At 37.6% G+C, this 18,575-nt stretch overlaps 1 protein-coding gene across 7 annotated transcripts in view; it reads right to left on the bottom strand.

Annotated features, from left to right (window-relative positions):
• LOC120624469 (rho guanine nucleotide exchange factor 15) overlaps positions 1-18,575 on the bottom strand; it is a 158,020-nt gene that overhangs the window by 9,267 nt on the left and 130,178 nt on the right. For all 7 annotated transcript variants that reach the window (XM_039891031.1, XM_039891035.1, XM_039891034.1 and 4 more), the window contains 5 exons: positions 11,472-11,589; positions 3,952-4,096; positions 1,443-1,620; positions 963-1,145; positions 171-375 (listed from right to left, as the gene is read on the bottom strand). In XM_039891031.1, the coding sequence (XP_039746965.1) occupies positions 171-375; positions 963-1,145; positions 1,443-1,620; positions 3,952-4,096; positions 11,472-11,589 (829 nt within the window). The remainder of the gene's footprint in view (positions 1-170; positions 376-962; positions 1,146-1,442; positions 1,621-3,951; positions 4,097-11,471; positions 11,590-18,575) is intronic.

Below are 18,575 nucleotides of genomic sequence, written 5' to 3'. Positions count from 1 at the left end.
AATGGCTCCAAAAAGATTTTTGATAAAAAGAAAAATTGCGTCCGTATTTTATTCGCTCGCTTTGCTTTACTGTTCGCAAACATTATTTAATACTTCTGGTTAAGTTTTATAGTATCTTATAGTCGCCTTGATGTTTTTTGCAAATATCCCTTTTACTGTTAGCTTTATACCTCTTAAGCGCTGCAGCGAACGCCGGCCGCTCCCTCAAGCGCTGCAGTGTCTTGATCATAAGCGGTTGGTTCTCACAATACTTGACGTATGCGTGGAACCGCGCCTGCGCGTGTCGCTGCACGATGTCGCAGATGCCGTGCAGGAGGATGTTTTCCTGCCAGCAGCGCTCCAGCTCAGTCATCAGGAGTTGCGAGCACTTCCGCACTTTGAACAAGCACAGAACACTCATTATTGGAATATACATCTCGTTAAATGTACCTAAATTAAATACTCGCGGAAATACAACATGTAAATGAAAACTGAAATATTACTTTACAGGCTTTAGATGTTCATTATGTACTGTCTCTCAGACTTATCTGTGAAAGTTAAACGCTAATAGTTTAGAGTAAGGTCCTGCCATAGTTTTTATTGAAAGAAATCAGATACAGATCTAATACCGCATGCAAAATTTCAATCAAGTGACTTCTGTCACTTTATACGGTACGCGTCGCGTAGCATAGGACTATGCGCGTGTCGGTCTCTTATCTTCAATAGGGTTGTCAAAAGTAAATACTTTGAATGTTTTCCTTCAAAAGTATTTCGTAATTCGGTTACACGTTTTATAACTGTTCCAAAACAAAGGCTAACAATGTTTTGAAGACTTTTGAAATTTAGTGAAGTAAATGTCAAATATTTTTTATATTTCGATTTTATTTATTATTTATAAAACATTTGTGAAAGTTATTAACTATATTTAAATTTTATTAACTAACTGTATGTAAAGTTTGAGAAAAAAGCACCATCAATCTCACCTGGTAGTATAGTCGAGCACAACGTCTCCCAATCCTCGCGTGGGAGCACGTGGGGGTCGCGGAATGCGGGGTGTGAGATAAAGTGTGCCTCCAACACGCTTAGCGAGTTGAGGTATGAGGCTTCTGACGTTAGCAGCTCGAACTTCGCCTCTTGGAGCTTCTTCTGGGCTGGTGCCAGGGAACCTGAAACATAATTTTTCGTTAAAACACACAAATATTATGAAAATTAAGCTTAATTTATAATTTCTACAATCTTTACTAAAAATGAATATTTCGATGAACTTGGTGTTTTAATTTTTTTTAGTCGTGTTGAGCGGTCTATATTGTGGCAAAACTTATGGGTTTCGCGTCACCGTTATGCGACAGGCTTATGTCACTCTCTGGAGAGAGTCTTGTCACTTTCTCGGCGGTTCCCGTCACGTAAGAAGTAATTAAAAGATAGCTCACATAACAAGACAAGAGAAACTATGGATCACGTACTGAGCACGGAGGAGTTGACGACCTCCGGCACCTCGCACCACAAGGTGCGGGCCGGTCCGCGCGGCGCCACCAGGGCCATGGCGGAGGGCCGCGATGACGTGGTGCTGGTGCTGCCGATGGAGCCCCCGCCCACCTCGTACGCGTCCGAGTCCGAGTCGCCGGTCTCGCGGCACGCCGACTGCAACAAATAAACATCACAATCTGAAGGAGATACTTTTTTTATGGAATTTTGTAAAGTAAACACTTGATTCGTTACCGGTTGCATAAATATATAATTAGATGATAATCTAGTGAGTATTTTTCGGCGGGGCCTCAAAACGCATGTCGCCAATTGAAGATTATCACATCATCAACCCATTACCGGCCCACCACAGAGCACGGGTCTCCCCCAATAATGAGAAGGGTTTAGGTCATAGTTTACCACGCAGGCCGAGTGCAGATCGGTAGACTTCGAACACCGTTAAAAACATTATGCGAACTCTCAGGCATGCAGGTTTCCTCACGATGTTCTCCTTTACCGTTTAAAGCAAGTGATATTAAAATTGCTTTAATTAAAAACGTCTAACTCTGAAAAGATCCCCATTCGGGGCTTGAACTCGGTCTTGACTTGAAAGGAAAGCCGAATCCACCATACCCATTAGGCTATAACCGTTTTCGTTTTCGGATTATCACATGTTTAGTGATAATAGCTAAATGCTTAACAATCCGTTCATGGTTGAAGGACTTCGTAGCTTTAGATTTAAATTGGCGAACGAAGTTATCACCATCCCGTTACAATTATGTAAACAAATATGTATGAACGCTTCATAAGTGCCTGTGATAGGCCTATATGAATAAAGAAATTTTGAATTTTGTTTTTTTTGAATTTTGGACCAATTTTCAGACTCCGGGCTAGCACAGAAGGACTTAAACAATTCTAGCAATGTATGGCAACCAACCTGGCAACATAATCTAAGATCTCGTGATCGGCCACCATGTCTCGTTATTGCTTCCTTAGTTTAGTCAGTACTGATTATACTAACGAGGCATTTTTCTATTAGAAATACTTCTTTTTTAAGCCCCGTTGGATATTTTAACAGTGTCCTGGCCAACTTTCATTCTATGACAGCAAGAAACCTGTTTCCATTGGTTGGGATTTGTATCGGTAGAAGAGACAATAATAATTCCTCTGTCGATGAGCATCCTAGCTACTGCTTACTGTATGTAGTTGTACTTGTACGTTGGAATGTAACATTACAGAGGCATATTCGCCCAGCGAATCATCTCTTAAAATAAAGATAAAAAAGCAAACGTGTTTGTATACTTAAAATATAATTGAAATTCAAAGAATAAAATACTCGCAAATGTTAATGTTTCAAATAAAACTTCTGATAGATCATAACAACATTACAAATTAGGCGTATAAGGTCAAGTTTAGTAGGCGCCAGCAAGGTCTCGCCAATTATCAATTGCACTAGGCAATTAGTTGCCCATTAGTGAGCCAGATAAAACTGTTTGTTTTGAAAAATTGTCAAAACTGACACAATTAACACGTGGAATGTTTTTAAAGTGACCATTTTGTTTGCAAAAAAATTGTCTTTAGCCATTTTAAACCACATTTCATTAAGATATGAACCATCCTACATACATATCCTTGCACGTTTTGGTACACGGCAGCATTGTATATCGTGACTCATAAAGATAACTAATGTCTTGAAGTTTTTTTTAGATCTAACAAACGCAAAATTCTAAATATTATAAAAACCTTGTCTTATGCAGTTTCAAAGTCAGTCCTTTGTATCTAGTACTGGGAGAGGAATGCCAGTATTTATATCGAATCGGACACGACCTTGCGTGTTTTCCTAAATCCGCGGGTCAAGGGATTTTCTGTTGTCGTTAAACTGTAGATCAAGGTTTACCGGGAAAGTTGTTTTCAATTCGAACTAATATCGGTCTCCTTTATATTGTTGTGTACATAAAAACTGACTGATATTAAAGTTTGGTTAAGTTTGAGATAAGACCTCCTTAATTTAAATGTTTTTAAATTTTTTTACATATTTTACTTTATACTATACCAATATTGGTCACATTATATGTACGTTTCGTGAAGATGTTATTTTTTTCGTCTTATTAATTTATATAAATTTAAGAAATCTGATCAGCGTTCATCTTGCATTACATATAAGTATATATTTTTTTTAAGTTGTTAAAAAACAGTGATAGCCCAGTGGATAGGAGCTCGACTTGAATTTCGGGGGTCAAGTTCGAATCCCACCACCACTAACTTATACCTATTTGCGTTTACAGAAATTAAATTATCACTTGCTTCAACGTTGACAGAAAACATAGTGGGGTAACCTGCATGCCTGAGAGTTCTCCATAATGTCCTCGGTGTGTGGAGTCCACCAATCCGTACTGGGCAGGCGTGGTAGACTACGGCCTTAAGCCCTTAACATTAAGATTTCTTTGTTGCATTATGGCGTCGTATCGCCGCCATGTTGAATTTTTAGATCATGGCAGATTAGCTTACCTCAACTTTAGCGGCGTTGTAGAACTGGTAGAGGGGCTCGTGAGTGAACAGCGAGTGTGGTAAGGGAGACGCAGGGTGCGATCCCGAGGATGCGCCTGATGATGAGGAGATATTCCCCGCTTGGTACAAGCCGGCTTCCGCGTACCTGCAGCAAAACAGAACAATTAAATAAATAAATATATTAATATACTACAACAGTACACACATCGCCATCTAGCCCCAAAGTAAGCGTAGCTTGTGTTAGGTGTACTTAGATTACTGATAAACATTTTTATGAATATACATAAATAGTTATAATTATTAAAAGGCAATAAATAATAGGACGGTACAGGCTCAATTACAATACGAACGGTAGTCTTTTATTAAATAAGCTTTAATACAATAATAATAATAAGTTTGCCTATCACACCATCTAAGGCGACTGGGGTTCCGCGGCAATTCACTGGCAGCCAAGATGCAGAAAGTGGTGTTGCTGGACTCGGCTAGGATAGTCCGCCGATTCCTAAGCCTGTCGCCCTGACCCCCGACCGTCTGGTCTCTCCTGCCGGGGTGTAAGTATGTATTTATGTAATGTATATTTAAGTGTATTAATCTCTAATTCTCTATGTATCTAAGTAAGTATATTAATGTTGTTTTGGCTCTTTTTATGTATTTATTTTGTACACGGGCGTGAGAGTAAATCTCGAATAATAATAATAATAAATTTATTTATTCATAGCAATACCGAGGATACTGATATTTTTTAAAATACGCTTACAACTTTTCCGCATGGGGCCAACTGAATACTGATGGGAAAAGGTACGGCCTTGCCGCCATTTGAACAGCCGTCGTCGTACCACCCGTTAAATCGCAGGCCGAGCGCGCCACTAGTCCAATGCTGCCACCCACGTGACCACAGATAACGCACGGTATCCATGGACGACCACATCATATACAAATAAATACCCAGAGACTGAAAAATATAGCTACTTGACACTGGCAAAGTACATTGTGCTGTTTTGGCACTACGAAAAGCCATAAATCAAAAGAAGAAGAAGAAGACTGAAAAACATTCATATTCATCGCACACACATATTCCAGTTGTGGGTATCGAACCCACGGCCTTGACTCAGAAAGCAGGATCGTTGTCCACTGCGCCATTCGGCCGTCCATTATATACTTCGTAGAATTATAGAAGCTCATTATAAACACGATTCTTTGAAGCAGTGGCGTGCACAAGGTTTTTGACCAGGGTGTGCGTATAAAATTCTCCTCCAATACGTCTTGTATAAAATAATTTGGGTATGCAGTGCTTTTGTGCATGTATGAAGTGCATGCTGCTTTGAAGTACATAATAGTGGCTTTTGTTAATTCGCTATTTTTACATATTTTTTGACACAATATCGCAACTAACTACATTAATAATATATCATTTTTTTTTTATAAAATTTTATACTTATAATAAAAAATAAATTCACATGACACAAATCACGACTTTTAAACAGGGAATGGAATTGTTTTTATGGTTGGCTGGTTTTACGTAATAACTAAGGGTCAAAGATTGTGGAGCTTATGTACAATCCGGAAACGGAACTCATATGGTGGGTGCATTTGATTAATGCGTTTATTATGGCCATGTGACATCTCGCTGTGGGTCAAAGAAAGCCACGGTGAAAGTATCACCGACGTGTCCTTTATAATTCCTGATAAGACTTGCTGTCAGAATAATATTAGGTACGAAGGCTTCAAGCGTAGGTCCCCATCAGACACTCTAGATAAGACATGCGCTGTTACTCACGGCGCGGCGGCTATAGGACTTTTGACTCATGAGCTCACCCTATTGGAGTAGGCAGTGGCCTGCACTTCATACATGCACAGAAGCACTGCCTACCCATTTTTTATTTAATAGACTGTCGCGTGATTCCTATAGAAGTTTTAAAGGGGAAAAACTATGTCATGCGTTATTTTATAGAAACTTAAACCGTTTACACGGAAGGAAGAAAACCCCTTCATTTTAAGCCATTCTTCATTGGTGCTAGGCTCCGATTGGTCTTAGTGTGAAAACGTATATCCCGTAACCTTCCTCGATAAATGGGCTATCCAACACTGAAAGAATTGTTCAAATCGGTTCCGTAGTTCCTGAGAACATCGCGTTCAAGTTAACAAACAAACAAACTCTTGTTCATTTATTAGTATAAAATTAATTGACCAAGCTGATTGCTTGGGCCACCTGATGGTAAATTAATAACCATCAACGATATACAGATCAACACTTCGCTAGGCATACAAGGAAAATGTTCTCGAAAGTGCTGCCTTTAAATAAAATGGATTTAGACGCACTTAATAACATGTACACACACACTCACCTTCAAACACACACACAGACACACACGCGCGCAAACACAAACATAAACACCATACACACCAAGACACACTACTCAATCGTTTTATTTTTTTATTTTCCAATGATTGATTCGAAAGTGTTCTGGCCAATCACCCTTCAAACATTCATGCACTGAATGTAATGTTTTCCTGGGCCCTTGGTTACGTAGCTACGCCACTGGATACCTAAGTATTTCGTTTTGTTAAACTGACATAACTTTTGATTATTACTTACATATCTTGTTTTGCTATGGAAGAGTGAGGCCTCCTGACACTGGTATTTTGATGATAACTAGGAAGTCTCCACAACATGTATCGTTTACAATGTAAGAAATAAACCATCTAGCCTCATGTGCCCATAATTACAGTAACCACGCCATTTTATGAAAATTAAGCTTACTTTGCTATACTCTGCCAAAAGCAGGAGAAACTATACGGGGTAATCTATAATTTCTTCCATCCTTATACTCCATACCAAACAGATCTTTGGCGATGTACCCTATAAGCACGTGTCGTTCGTTTCCGGAGCATCCTCAGGAGATGTTCACTTTACAATGAATAATTGTGATGAACTTTACAATGAGTGTTTCTTAAATATAGTTAGTTCAACGGGTACATACCACTATAATATTTTGGATTTGTCGATATTTCGACCCAGTCCCGTCGTGACCACAATCCCATGCAACTGGGTCGAAATATCGACAAATCCAAAATATTATCCTGGTATGTACCCGTTGAACTATATTTAAGAAATGTTGATTAACCACGAAAATGTTAGTTTAAAATCTTTATTTACAATGAGTAATTGTGAAGAAGTAGCCGCACTCTTAAGAGCGTGGTGTTTCCCCGGACAAGCTCAGCTGTACTTCTACTACTAGAATAAATAGACTTTTAGAGAAGGAGGATTTAAAAAACAACTGGGAGTAGGATATAGGATTATATCTACATAAATAACCTTGTACATCCTATATCAGACGCAGCCTTTGATTTGTGATTTGTGATTTGTGTCTGTACTGTACTGTATCTACTGTCCTGTTCAATCTGTCATGTAAATATTTTGGATTAGATGATGATAGAATCGAATTCTGTTCCCTCGTATGGGAGGCTGAAGCTCGAAGCTAGCTAGGCTATCACCATTATATAAAGTATAAATATTTGAGTGGGGAAATTCAAGTAAAATTACAGAGACTGCATTGGCTCACTGCAAGATTTGTATGTAACACGCAACGGTTTCGAGAGAACCAGTTTCCTCGAATTAATTAATAAGAAGTTATGTGTCAATAAAAACATACAGGTAGGTACCCAGTTATGATAAAACTTAACGTGCGAAGTTAATAACCCGCGGGGAGAGGTAAATAATTTAATTGTAACCAAAAGATTTATAAACAGAAAGAAATGAAAGTCCGAAAGTTTCATTATGGCTAAGTACATTACTTAATAGGTTCATATTAATCGAAACTCGTACAATAATTTTTAAAATTTGGAATTAAGTAAAAAACGTAGGTATTATTTAAATTATGTCATAAAAAAAAAAATTGCACATAATTTAAATTAAATATATGTAATAACTAGCTACTGCCCGTTATTTCATTTGCGTGAACATCAAAATTCAAAATTGGTCTAAAGCTTCAATCGTTGACAATTTTTAATCCTACCACTGGAACTACCTATTTCAGATATCGGTATAGAAAGTACATGTCCTTTTCCATAGCATAGGCCATATTTTCCATGTCAAAGGCTACATAGGTACATGCCAAATTTCATACAAATCCGTCCAGCCATTTTTAAGACATACAAACACTCACACTTTCACATGTATAATATATATATATATATGTATATATATACCTGTATTATATACATAAATATCTAATATTACTAATGCCACTATCAGATGCCACAAAAAACACTATGCAGGTATTTAAAAGTTCTTTCAATAGAAACATTAGTAAGGATATATAATAAATGCTGCTTTAGGTAGCACGACATTTCAATACAATTAGAAAGACTAAAAAAGATAACAGAAGGTAGGTACTACTAGCAAATGTAGGGCACAAATTTCTTACTGTTATTTAGTAATACTTAGATAACAAAACAATTATTCAGCTCTGACCTTGTCTTACTCGTAATCTCTCGTAATACTGGAAAAAAACGTGCACCATAAAACCAAAGTAGGTAACTGTAACTAGTGGAACCAAACTTTTTGATTTTCAAGTATTTAACTTAAGTTAACTAACTAACTAATAAAGATTTGAACTTAATTTTTAAACACCGCGTCGTAAATTTAGCAGTTAACCTGAGGTTAACCACAGGGAAACTTCCAGCGGTTATCTGGACCCGTTTTCGTCACAGTGCATGTCGCGAAACGCAAGCGACGAATATTACTGAGAGAATTCGTAACCGGCTGATGACCATGCGAGCACATAGTAGGTATACGTATAGGTAGTAGGTATACTTGAACGTAGAAGTTGAAACGGTCGGTGGTCTCGGTTACAAGAGTCAAGCGGTATTGTTTCCCACAAACTTATTGGAATAGGTAATAAGCGTATCATTATTTGCTGAATTGTTCTTGTGAATTACGAAAAACTGTCTAGTTAGTTTCCTCTGTTTTTTTTAAGTCTACTACAAGTTAGCCCTTGACTCCAATCTCACTAAGTGATGATGCAATCTAAGATGGTAGCGGGCTAACCTGTTTAGGGAGTATGGCAGTTATTTTAACTATTTACTATTTTGCTAGAATATGGTAACTTGCATTAAGTCCGAATCATTTAAACCTTGCTGCTTGAAACACATTCATGTTCTTCACACATACATTTTCCAGTTGTAGGAATCGAATGGCCTTGGACTCCGAAAGCAGGGTCGCTTCCCACTGCGCCAATCGGCCATCAAACAATACAAGACTGTCGCAACCTATTTTACTATGATCCTTAATCATTGATAACATAAACTTAATGCGATATGCCATAACCGCTTTCCCTCATGGATTGCGGCAAGTCATAACGGTGGTACAGAACAGGCTCGTGAGTCAGGCCCGCGTCACTAGCTGCGCCGACTACCAGATAACAATCCTCAATCAACTCACATCCTTTGCAGAAATTAGTCCATTCGGGACAATTCAATGAGGATCTGGGAGATGATTCGCGATTGTGAATAATTTCGATAGGCCTTTATCTATTGTGTGTGACACTCCCTTCTGTTGGGACGTCACATAAAGTTAGCACACTTATAAGAGTGCGTTTCCACGTGTATGCAATCTTACGTTTTGCGAAGGTGTAAGCCAATCAGATTGGCTTAACTCTTTCTGAGTGCAAACTTCGGGTTTACGAATGAGTTTTACTTCATTGAATTTAATTTTAACTCCTGTATTTTTTGTTTTCCTTCTTTCACTCTAACTCACATTCTTTGCTGCAATTAGTTCACTCGGGAAGATTCAAGGAAGATGGATTGTTGGTCTATTGTGTGCCACACCATTTGTTGTGACGTCAGATTATGTTGCCCACTTATAAGAGTGCGTTTCCACGTTCCACTTTTCCATGCAATCTGACGATCCGAGAATGTTTGTTGGGTTTGGAACGTTTGCGAACAAATTTAACTTTATTTATTGAAGTGAAACATCTTTAGGCGCGACTAATAAATAAATAAATATACTACGACAATACACAAATCGCCACCTAGCCCCAAAGTAAGCATAGCTTGTGTTATGGGTACTAAGATGACTGATGAATATTTTTATGAATAATATACATAAATACTTAGAATATACATATAAACACCCAGACACTGAAAAACATTCATGCTCATCACACAAACATTTTCCAGTTGTGGGAATCGAACCCACGGCCTTGGACAAGGATATGTTGACATGTGCTGATCGAACCTTAAATTTTCTACTCTCAATTATTCTATTTAACAAATGAAAATATTTATTAAGGTGAAAGTGATATTAATGAATTTTAAATAGAATATAAAATGATAATAGTGAAAATTAAATGAAATGGCGGAGTCACAGAAACATTTTACTCTTTTATCAATAAATAATAATAAAAGTTTTACTTCAATCGCACGTAAAGGTAACGAGCACACGCTTATTTGTTTTCTTTATTTGAGGGATTTTTAACAGCGATGAGTAAAAGGGGAATAAGTTTGTAACCTGTGAGTCGACGTGATTGCAAGCGATACGTGATGTCTTGATGAGTCAAATTAAATAGTATGATTGTCGATGACTGTGGCAGTGTTTCCCTATTCAAATCTATTTGTGACGCAGACTTTTTAGTCTGCGTCACAAACCACAATCTTGTCTGTGACGTAAAAATTAACTTAGAAAATAAATCATAGAAGGTGATGATTTAGGTTATACATGATGAGGTGAGGTTTCGACTACGCAACTCAATTATGAAAATAAAGCTTAATTTGCTATACTCCGCGAACAGCAGGAGATCTGTATGGTGTACTTTATAATTTCTTCAATCCTCCTCTATCCTTATATCTACGCACGTTTCGCTCCGAAACCGGAGCATCCTCAGGAGATGATGCCTTTACAATGAATTACTATATAACAAATTAAGCTTAATTTTCATAACATATTATGGATTTCCGCAAAGTAACGCCTGCTTCTATCCGATACGCAACTCAATTTCGACGGCCGAGAGGAGCAGTGGGCAGTGACCCTGCTTTCTGAGTCCATTGTCGTGGGTTCGATTCCCACAACTGGAAAACGTTTGTGTGATGAACATGTTTTTCACAAACTCCGTTGGAACCTTTTAACCTAGTTTGTCAGGCACAAAAAGTAGCCTTCGTCCATTCAAATAGTTCAATGCCAAAACTAAAGTTCATTAGTTCCTTAGTAAAAGAAGGACCAACAAACAAACATATACACATTTGCATTTTTTTTTTTTTTTTTTTTTATATTTATAGACGAGCGCTTGACTGCAATCACACCTGATGGTAAGCGATGATGCAGCCTAAGGTGGAGCGCGCTTGCCTAGAAGATGCCTATTCACTCTTTATTCACGCATTTATATTATTAGTATGGATCTTCATTTCATATTACTTAGGTACACTTTGTAGATCTTGTACCACGCCCTGCGAAGTACTCTTCTGTTTATAGGCGATGGTTTTCAAGACGCCATGCCGTAATCTGTCCAAAAATTTAAACTTACCAGGAGGAGGTGGAGGTCTGCGCCGGCGCAGCGTCCGCGCCGCACTCTGCGTACCACGACGTGCGTGTGCGCGCGCCCTTCTCTTTCCGCGACAGCGTCGGTAACAGCCGCTTTAGTTCTGTGTGTTACAAAACTTTAATTAGGAGGATACTGAAATAAGAACGGCTTCGTTGGTCTAGTCGTTAGCATGTTGATATATGTGCAGGAATATATTAATCAAATTCTTTATTCCACACAAAAACATAGTACAAAAACAACTTATAAACTAAATTAGGGTGTAATGGCTGCCTTAATTGATAATGATCTCTGCCCGGTAACCACTCAGTGGAAGGAGAACTACAGTTACGAAGAACAGTGGTTGGTGTTACGAGTTAAAAGATGCATAGTTATATAAATTACTAGCGGTCCCTCGTGACTTCGTCCGCGTATAAGTCAACCTTAAAAGATCTTTTTTTTAAGAACTTTTAAAGGAGAACGGATAGTTGTTTAGGTAATTTAATTTAGAATAATTTATGCTGAACTATTAATATTAAACCTTAAATGTGTGCCATACAAATTCTAGCAGAAGAAGTTTCCAGTTTTTGTGCTTATAAATATGTCATACATGATTTTATCAAAACTTTAACCGTTTACCCAGCGCACACAGCTCTAAAAAGGAAAAAAAAAACCCGATTTTGAAACATTGTTCATTGGTGCTATGACCAATAGGATGGTCTTAGCTTGATGACTTCCTACGCATGTTCCGTTCCGAAACTGAAGCATCCTCAGGATATGTTGACTAAAGCGTAACATGCGTAGAGGGTACATTGCCGAAGATCTGTTTGGTGTGCAGTATAAAGATTGAAAAATTATAATTACACCATACAGATTCTCCTGCTTTTCCCGGAGTATAGCAAGTTAAGCTAGATTTTGAATATAATGGAATTCCGCATGTAACGCCTGCTTCTTTTTATCTAATACTAGCGTACCCAGCCCGCTTCGCCGGGCTAGATTTTGCTTTATTTTATTTAAACAATAAACTTGCATCATTAAATTTTTAATTTAAGTCTCATAATATATTAAATCATTTATTTCTCTCCGTATTCATTCTCTTCTCGAGCGGGTAAAGATCATTATCTACACCCATGTACACCCAACAATAGAATATCATCATAGTAAATAAAAGCTGTATTTGACAGTTTGACAGTTCAAAAATAGGAGTGCTCCGATTGTCACCAAACTTTACAGGATTACTCGCCAGGTCAATCCAGAGATTCCCTGAAAGTTTTATTGAAATCGGTCCAGCCGTTTCGGAGCCTATACGGAACATACCTACACACTTTCTCTTTTATATATATATATATAGGTATAGATTTAAACCACGGATCACGAAGTCCTAAGATGGGCTAAAACATGTTACGCATTGGCTTTTTCTGTTAAAGAATGTTCAGTACCAGCCCGGAGTTAAAAAAAATTGCCCTCCACTCCATATACATATAAGTACACACGTAAAAACATGTAGATAGGTATTTGTACAACAGGGTACCTACGTTACACTAAAAGTTCTGGTATTCTTGGTAAATCCCACGACATTCAGGAACTACAATCAAATCACCTGGTGGTAAGTAATGATACAGTCTAAGATGGTAGCGGGCTAACCTGTTCGGTTTCTGCGCGACATAGTACCGGAACGCTAAATCGCTTAGCGGCACATTTTTGTCGGTAGAGTGGTAACGAGCCACGACCGAAGCCTCCCACCAGACCAGACCAGAAAAGAGAAAATTCTGAAATTATAAATTTCCAAATATACCCTGCCGGGAAACGAAACCGGGACCTCCAACTTAAAAAAAAATAAAAAACAGCGCCCATCGCTGCGGCAGGGAGTCGTCATATCTGATACGGACAACTCGTTCTGACTTCATACAAATCACGAAAGCAGTTTCTACGCAGACCCTGACCTTGATACGTGTGTCGAGATAGTAAAAGAAATCCTAGATCATAGATTCAGATGTAGGTTTAATATTATGCAGGAAGAGCACAGAACGATCACATCACGACCACATAATTAAGAACAATCAGAAACCGCGTGCGCGACTAAAACCACTCCACTTTAGTAGTGTTTCTCGAACAGGCGGTTAGTCTTCATACCAGTTGACAGTAAATATTATCCTAAACGTTAGAAATAACATTGAGATAATAGGAAAAAAATTGTGACCTAGCAACCTTCCGCGGGTGTGAAGTGGACGTGCGCCGGGCGTTTTCACTGTATTTGGACACAATGCAGTCAGTGGCGTGCATAGAGGGTATGCAGATGATATAAAATGAAGAAAATCTCCAGTACGAGTTATAAATAATTAAAAGGGTAGGCTTATAACTCTTACAATGCCTATCCTTACGTTTTTTATAACTTGTACTGGAGATTTTCTTCATTTTATATCATCTGCATACCTTGTGCTTACCCACTATGCACGCAACTGATTGCACTGCATGCAATAATGGCTGAATGAGGGGTCTGTACTTTCTCAATTCTGTGATCACCTCCATTCGGAGCCATTCATTGTAAACATAGTGAATAGAACCATGATCGCTTGTGTGGGTTGTCGCATTTGTTCATTGTGCTGTTATTCTACGCTTCCGTGCACAGATTGTATCATCATGCACACTTTGCATAATCGTTATAATCTACAAGTTGCCATTAAGTCATGCGGTGACATAGATGTTAGTGGTTACTCAAGGGCGCGCATATAGGTTCTGTATGAGATGGGCAGGTGAGAATAAAAAAATTAAGTTGTTTTCTTATTCCACTAGAAGTAAAACCTAGACTGCAAACACATCTTGTACTTGTTTTCTATTTTTGTATTTACTAGAAGCTAACCCTAGACTGCAAACTCATTTTATATTTGTTTTCTTCTATTTTTTTCCAGTAGAAGTTAACTCAAGATTCCCTTCTCATCTTATACTTCTTTTCTTTTTCTTTATTCTACTATAAGTTAACCCTAGACTGCAATATCATCTTATACTTGTTTTTTTTTTATCCCTCTAGAAGTTAACCCAAGACTGCAATCTCATCTCAAAATTGTTTTCTATTTTTTATTCCACTAGAAGTTGACTTCAGACTCCAATCTCACCTTATACTTGTTATATTATAGTTGTTTTCTTTTTTTAGAAGAAGTTAACGCTAGACTGCAATTACGTCTAATAGTTTTTTTTTATTCCGTTAGAATTTAAACCTAGACTGCAATCACATCATATAGTTTTTCTTTTTTTTTGTTTCACTATAAGTTAACCCTAGACTGTAATTTCACCTTATAGTAAATGATGACTCTGTCTAAGATGGTAACGGGCTAACCTGCTAGGGGCAGGCATATTATACCTATATTTGTCCAAATGTAGATACTATTAAGGTCTAGAATGTCAGCTACAAATTCTGCTTGTCTGTCGTCATACAAAAATAAAATAAAACTCTGTTTTATGTTCTCTACCGAAATTGCAGCCAGCCCAGATTTTTTTTTAAATAAAATACTAGCTGTTGCCAACTTTCTGCATCCGCGTATATAAAGGTTTTTTACAAATCCCGTGGGAACAGTTTGTAATTCCGGGATGAAAAGTAACGTAGTAACTCTACATCTATACAAATAATTCTGTGCCGAAAACAAGTTGATTGGTCGCTAAAGGTACAAACAAACTCACTTTCGCAATTATTATATTAGTAAGGATGAAATGTAAATAAATCGTCCAGTTACAGTTATTATATTAGTATTTAGATAGATTAGTTGCAGCAGTAATAGAAATAAATACACACTTTGTGAGAATTTGAACTCTCTAGAACGGTAGAGACTCAGACCACTGCCAGACAAGACAGACGGACGGACGGACACACAACAGAGGCTTCGTATTATCGATTAGGCTCGAGGAATCATAATGACGTAACAAACAACTTCGAATCGTAAAAAGATTAATAACTAATGTTAAACAAGTAGGTAGGTATAAATCGTTTCAAACTTTATGTCGTTGTGGAAGTTGGCTGCGTGTGTAGCTACGCGCAGGTAGTCAACTGTACAGTCTCGCTGATTGGTTATTACCGAATATTAAATTCTGCGCATCGAAACGCATGAAGTTCGAGAAGTCAATAAAGTTTGAATCGGACTGTACCTAAGTAACTTACTTCCCATTTAAAATAGATTATGACACGAGGAAGTCATGTGAGGAAAACAATAACGTTAACACCATATTAAGTTAAACACAAAAGACTGAAACGTGTTCCGCGTATAAACCGCGAAGGATGACTGACTGAGAATCGGTTTGCGATCAAGAAACCTCGCCAGCTGCCTACACGCGGATTGCAAAAATGATGCGAAGTAAGGACATTGGAGCAATTATCTGGCGCGGAAAATTGTTATTACTTTATACTTGTTGCTAATTGTTAGTTGTTTATTATCATAACATGGTATGTCAGCCCGTCTGTCTGTCCAAAAGCAAAGAACTGAACTGTTAATGTTTATGGTTGGAAACGGTTTTAAACTGTTTTCCTAGGCACACAGGAAAGGTTCACCTGAGTTCCCACCAATATAAAGCTAGGTCTTATCGCTGTTGCAATAAGGTATTGTAAATAAGTAAATCTAAAATTGTAGCAATATCTCTAGTCTATATCTTCTGATTTATGGCTGTTCGTAGTATTGGATAGAAGCAGGCGTTACTTTGCGGAAATCCATGATGTATCATGAAAATTAAGCCTAATTTGCTATACTCCGCGAAAAGCAGGAGAATCTGTATGGTGTAATGTATAATTTCTTCAATCCTTATACTCCACACCAAACAGATCTTCGGCAACGTACTCTCTACGCACGTTTCGCTTCGAAAACGGAGCATCCTCAGGAGATGTTGACTTTACAATGAATAATTGTTAAGTGGAGTAATAATATTAACTTGCGTGTAGCAAATTAGGCTTAATTTTCATGCTGTTCGTAGTGCCAAAACAGCACAGTGTACTTTACCAATATCGAGTAGCTTTAAGAATGCAAGAAAGACATTTGTGGGTAAAAAAAAATACTATTATATAACTTCGTTCTTCAATGCCGAGAATTAAATAAGAAATCAAAATTTTATTTTTTGACATACCTTGGTGTTGTGTTGTCAATGGCTAATTATAACGTAGTGTTTGTATCCTCTTTGGTTTATTTGGTATTAACTGTGATACACTCGCCTATTCTAGAACACGGTTACAGGTTCAGTTCACCGATTTTATTTTTAATTAATTTTAAAACGTGAATCAATTAGCAATTTTGAAATAAAGCGCACTTATTCCGGTCTACTAAAACAACGATTCACCTTCAGATTATTTTACAGCTTCTAAGCTAATTTTATTAAAATAAAATTACAAACTCGTCCGCCCGCTGATCTCCGTAACTTTTAATATTTTAATTGGAAACGATGACCAAAATGGGTGTCGTAAATTGGAAAGGCACGTTACAAGGTCAATTTGTGTATAAAAGTGTGCCAAAACTGAATATTTTGGCACTTCATAAATAAACTAACACTTTTATTAATAAGTAAGTAAGATATTTGGTGAGATGATTGATTTAGATGATTCCTAGAGAAAACAAACGTTTCACGAACTCTTTATGTGATGTCTAACGACGTTAGGTGCCGTCTAAAATTCCGACACCGATTCGGCAGATCGTACAGACTAGGGGACTCATAAACTGACACTTGACAGATGAAAAACACATATATTTTTTTAAATAACCTAAATTCCGTACGAAAAATGAAAAATATGATAATACAAACACAAAAACCACATCTTGTGGCATAACCATAGACAAGTTAGGTTATATGAGTTGCCTAGATAAAATGATCGGTCAAAGGTAAATGATTGCCTAGGCATATTCTTTGATTAGGCGTTATTTACTTAGGCCTTCATTAGTGAAAATGGGCACTATTAACGTATCTAATATCTCTAAGAATGAAAAAAATATAGTTTATGAAGTGTCACATAATAATTGGTTTTTAAAACACAAGTATGTGATTTAGGCTTGTTTTGAATAGTACCTACCGCATAATGGTGGTTTAATATTTAAGTATGTGCAGTTTCACAGACTACGTGCAAGCGTAATCGAAATATAAATATAATAGAAAATTGTGATGTGTAATGTAACTAATGATTCAAATCTTCATTGGTAAATAAGCTCTGTTTGCTGTGGCTCTTTTTAGACCAAGGCGCGCTTATAACCCTTGTAGCTTTAGGTTTAAGTTGGCAAACGGTTTTATCAACATTACCTCACAATTATATAAAAATATATGTATAAGCGCTTCATAAGTTCCTATGATAGGCCTACATGAATACAGAATAATTGAATTGAATTGAAGACATTTGCCTACCTTTCGGATCGATTTGGATATAATAAAATCATTAAATTTTGGCACGACTTTAGTAACTATCATAATTTAGAAACGACAGTTTCTAAACTGCGATTAATTTAAACGAATTATTATTACTTGCTTTAACGGTAAAGGGGGAAACATCGCGAGGAAACCTTCTCCATAGAATAGACATTCAGAAAGTCGTGTGAATATACCAATCCGCGCTTGGACAGCGTTAAGGACTGCGCCTGCTGTGTCTTTGGCCTTCCATCATCATCATCACATCAACTAATTACCGGCACACTACGGAGCACGGGTTGATGGCCCACAAAGAGAATGAGAGGGGACGGGACTCCACACACCTTTCCATTATGCAGAATTCTCAGGCATGCAGGCTCCCTCACGATGTTTTCCCTCACCGTTGAAGCAAGTGATAGTTTAATTACTTAAAGCGCACATAACTTAGAAAAGTTGGAGGTGCGTGCTGAGATTCGAACTCGGCCCCTCAAATTCAAAATTAATTTATTTCAAGTAGGCCTAATATAAGCACTTTTGAAACGTCAAGTCTGTCTGTTTGTACTGATTCTACCACCGGTTCGGAAGGCAGATTCTACCGAGAAGAAGCCGGCAAAAAACTCAGCAGTTGAAAAAGTAAAGTCGAGCCCCTACAATGCGCTATCACCGGTTCGGTTCCGCTTCAGTCGGCCGTTAATGGTTAAAAAATGATAATGATGCTATTTAACTATATCGATCAGTAAAACAATA

This window comes from Pararge aegeria, chromosome 6, assembly GCF_905163445.1.
Source record: "Pararge aegeria chromosome 6, ilParAegt1.1, whole genome shotgun sequence".
Taxonomy (NCBI): domain Eukaryota; kingdom Metazoa; phylum Arthropoda; class Insecta; order Lepidoptera; family Nymphalidae; genus Pararge; species Pararge aegeria.
The sequence above is the reverse complement of the archived record's forward strand: the minus strand, read 5'-3'. Positions and strand labels throughout refer to the sequence as shown.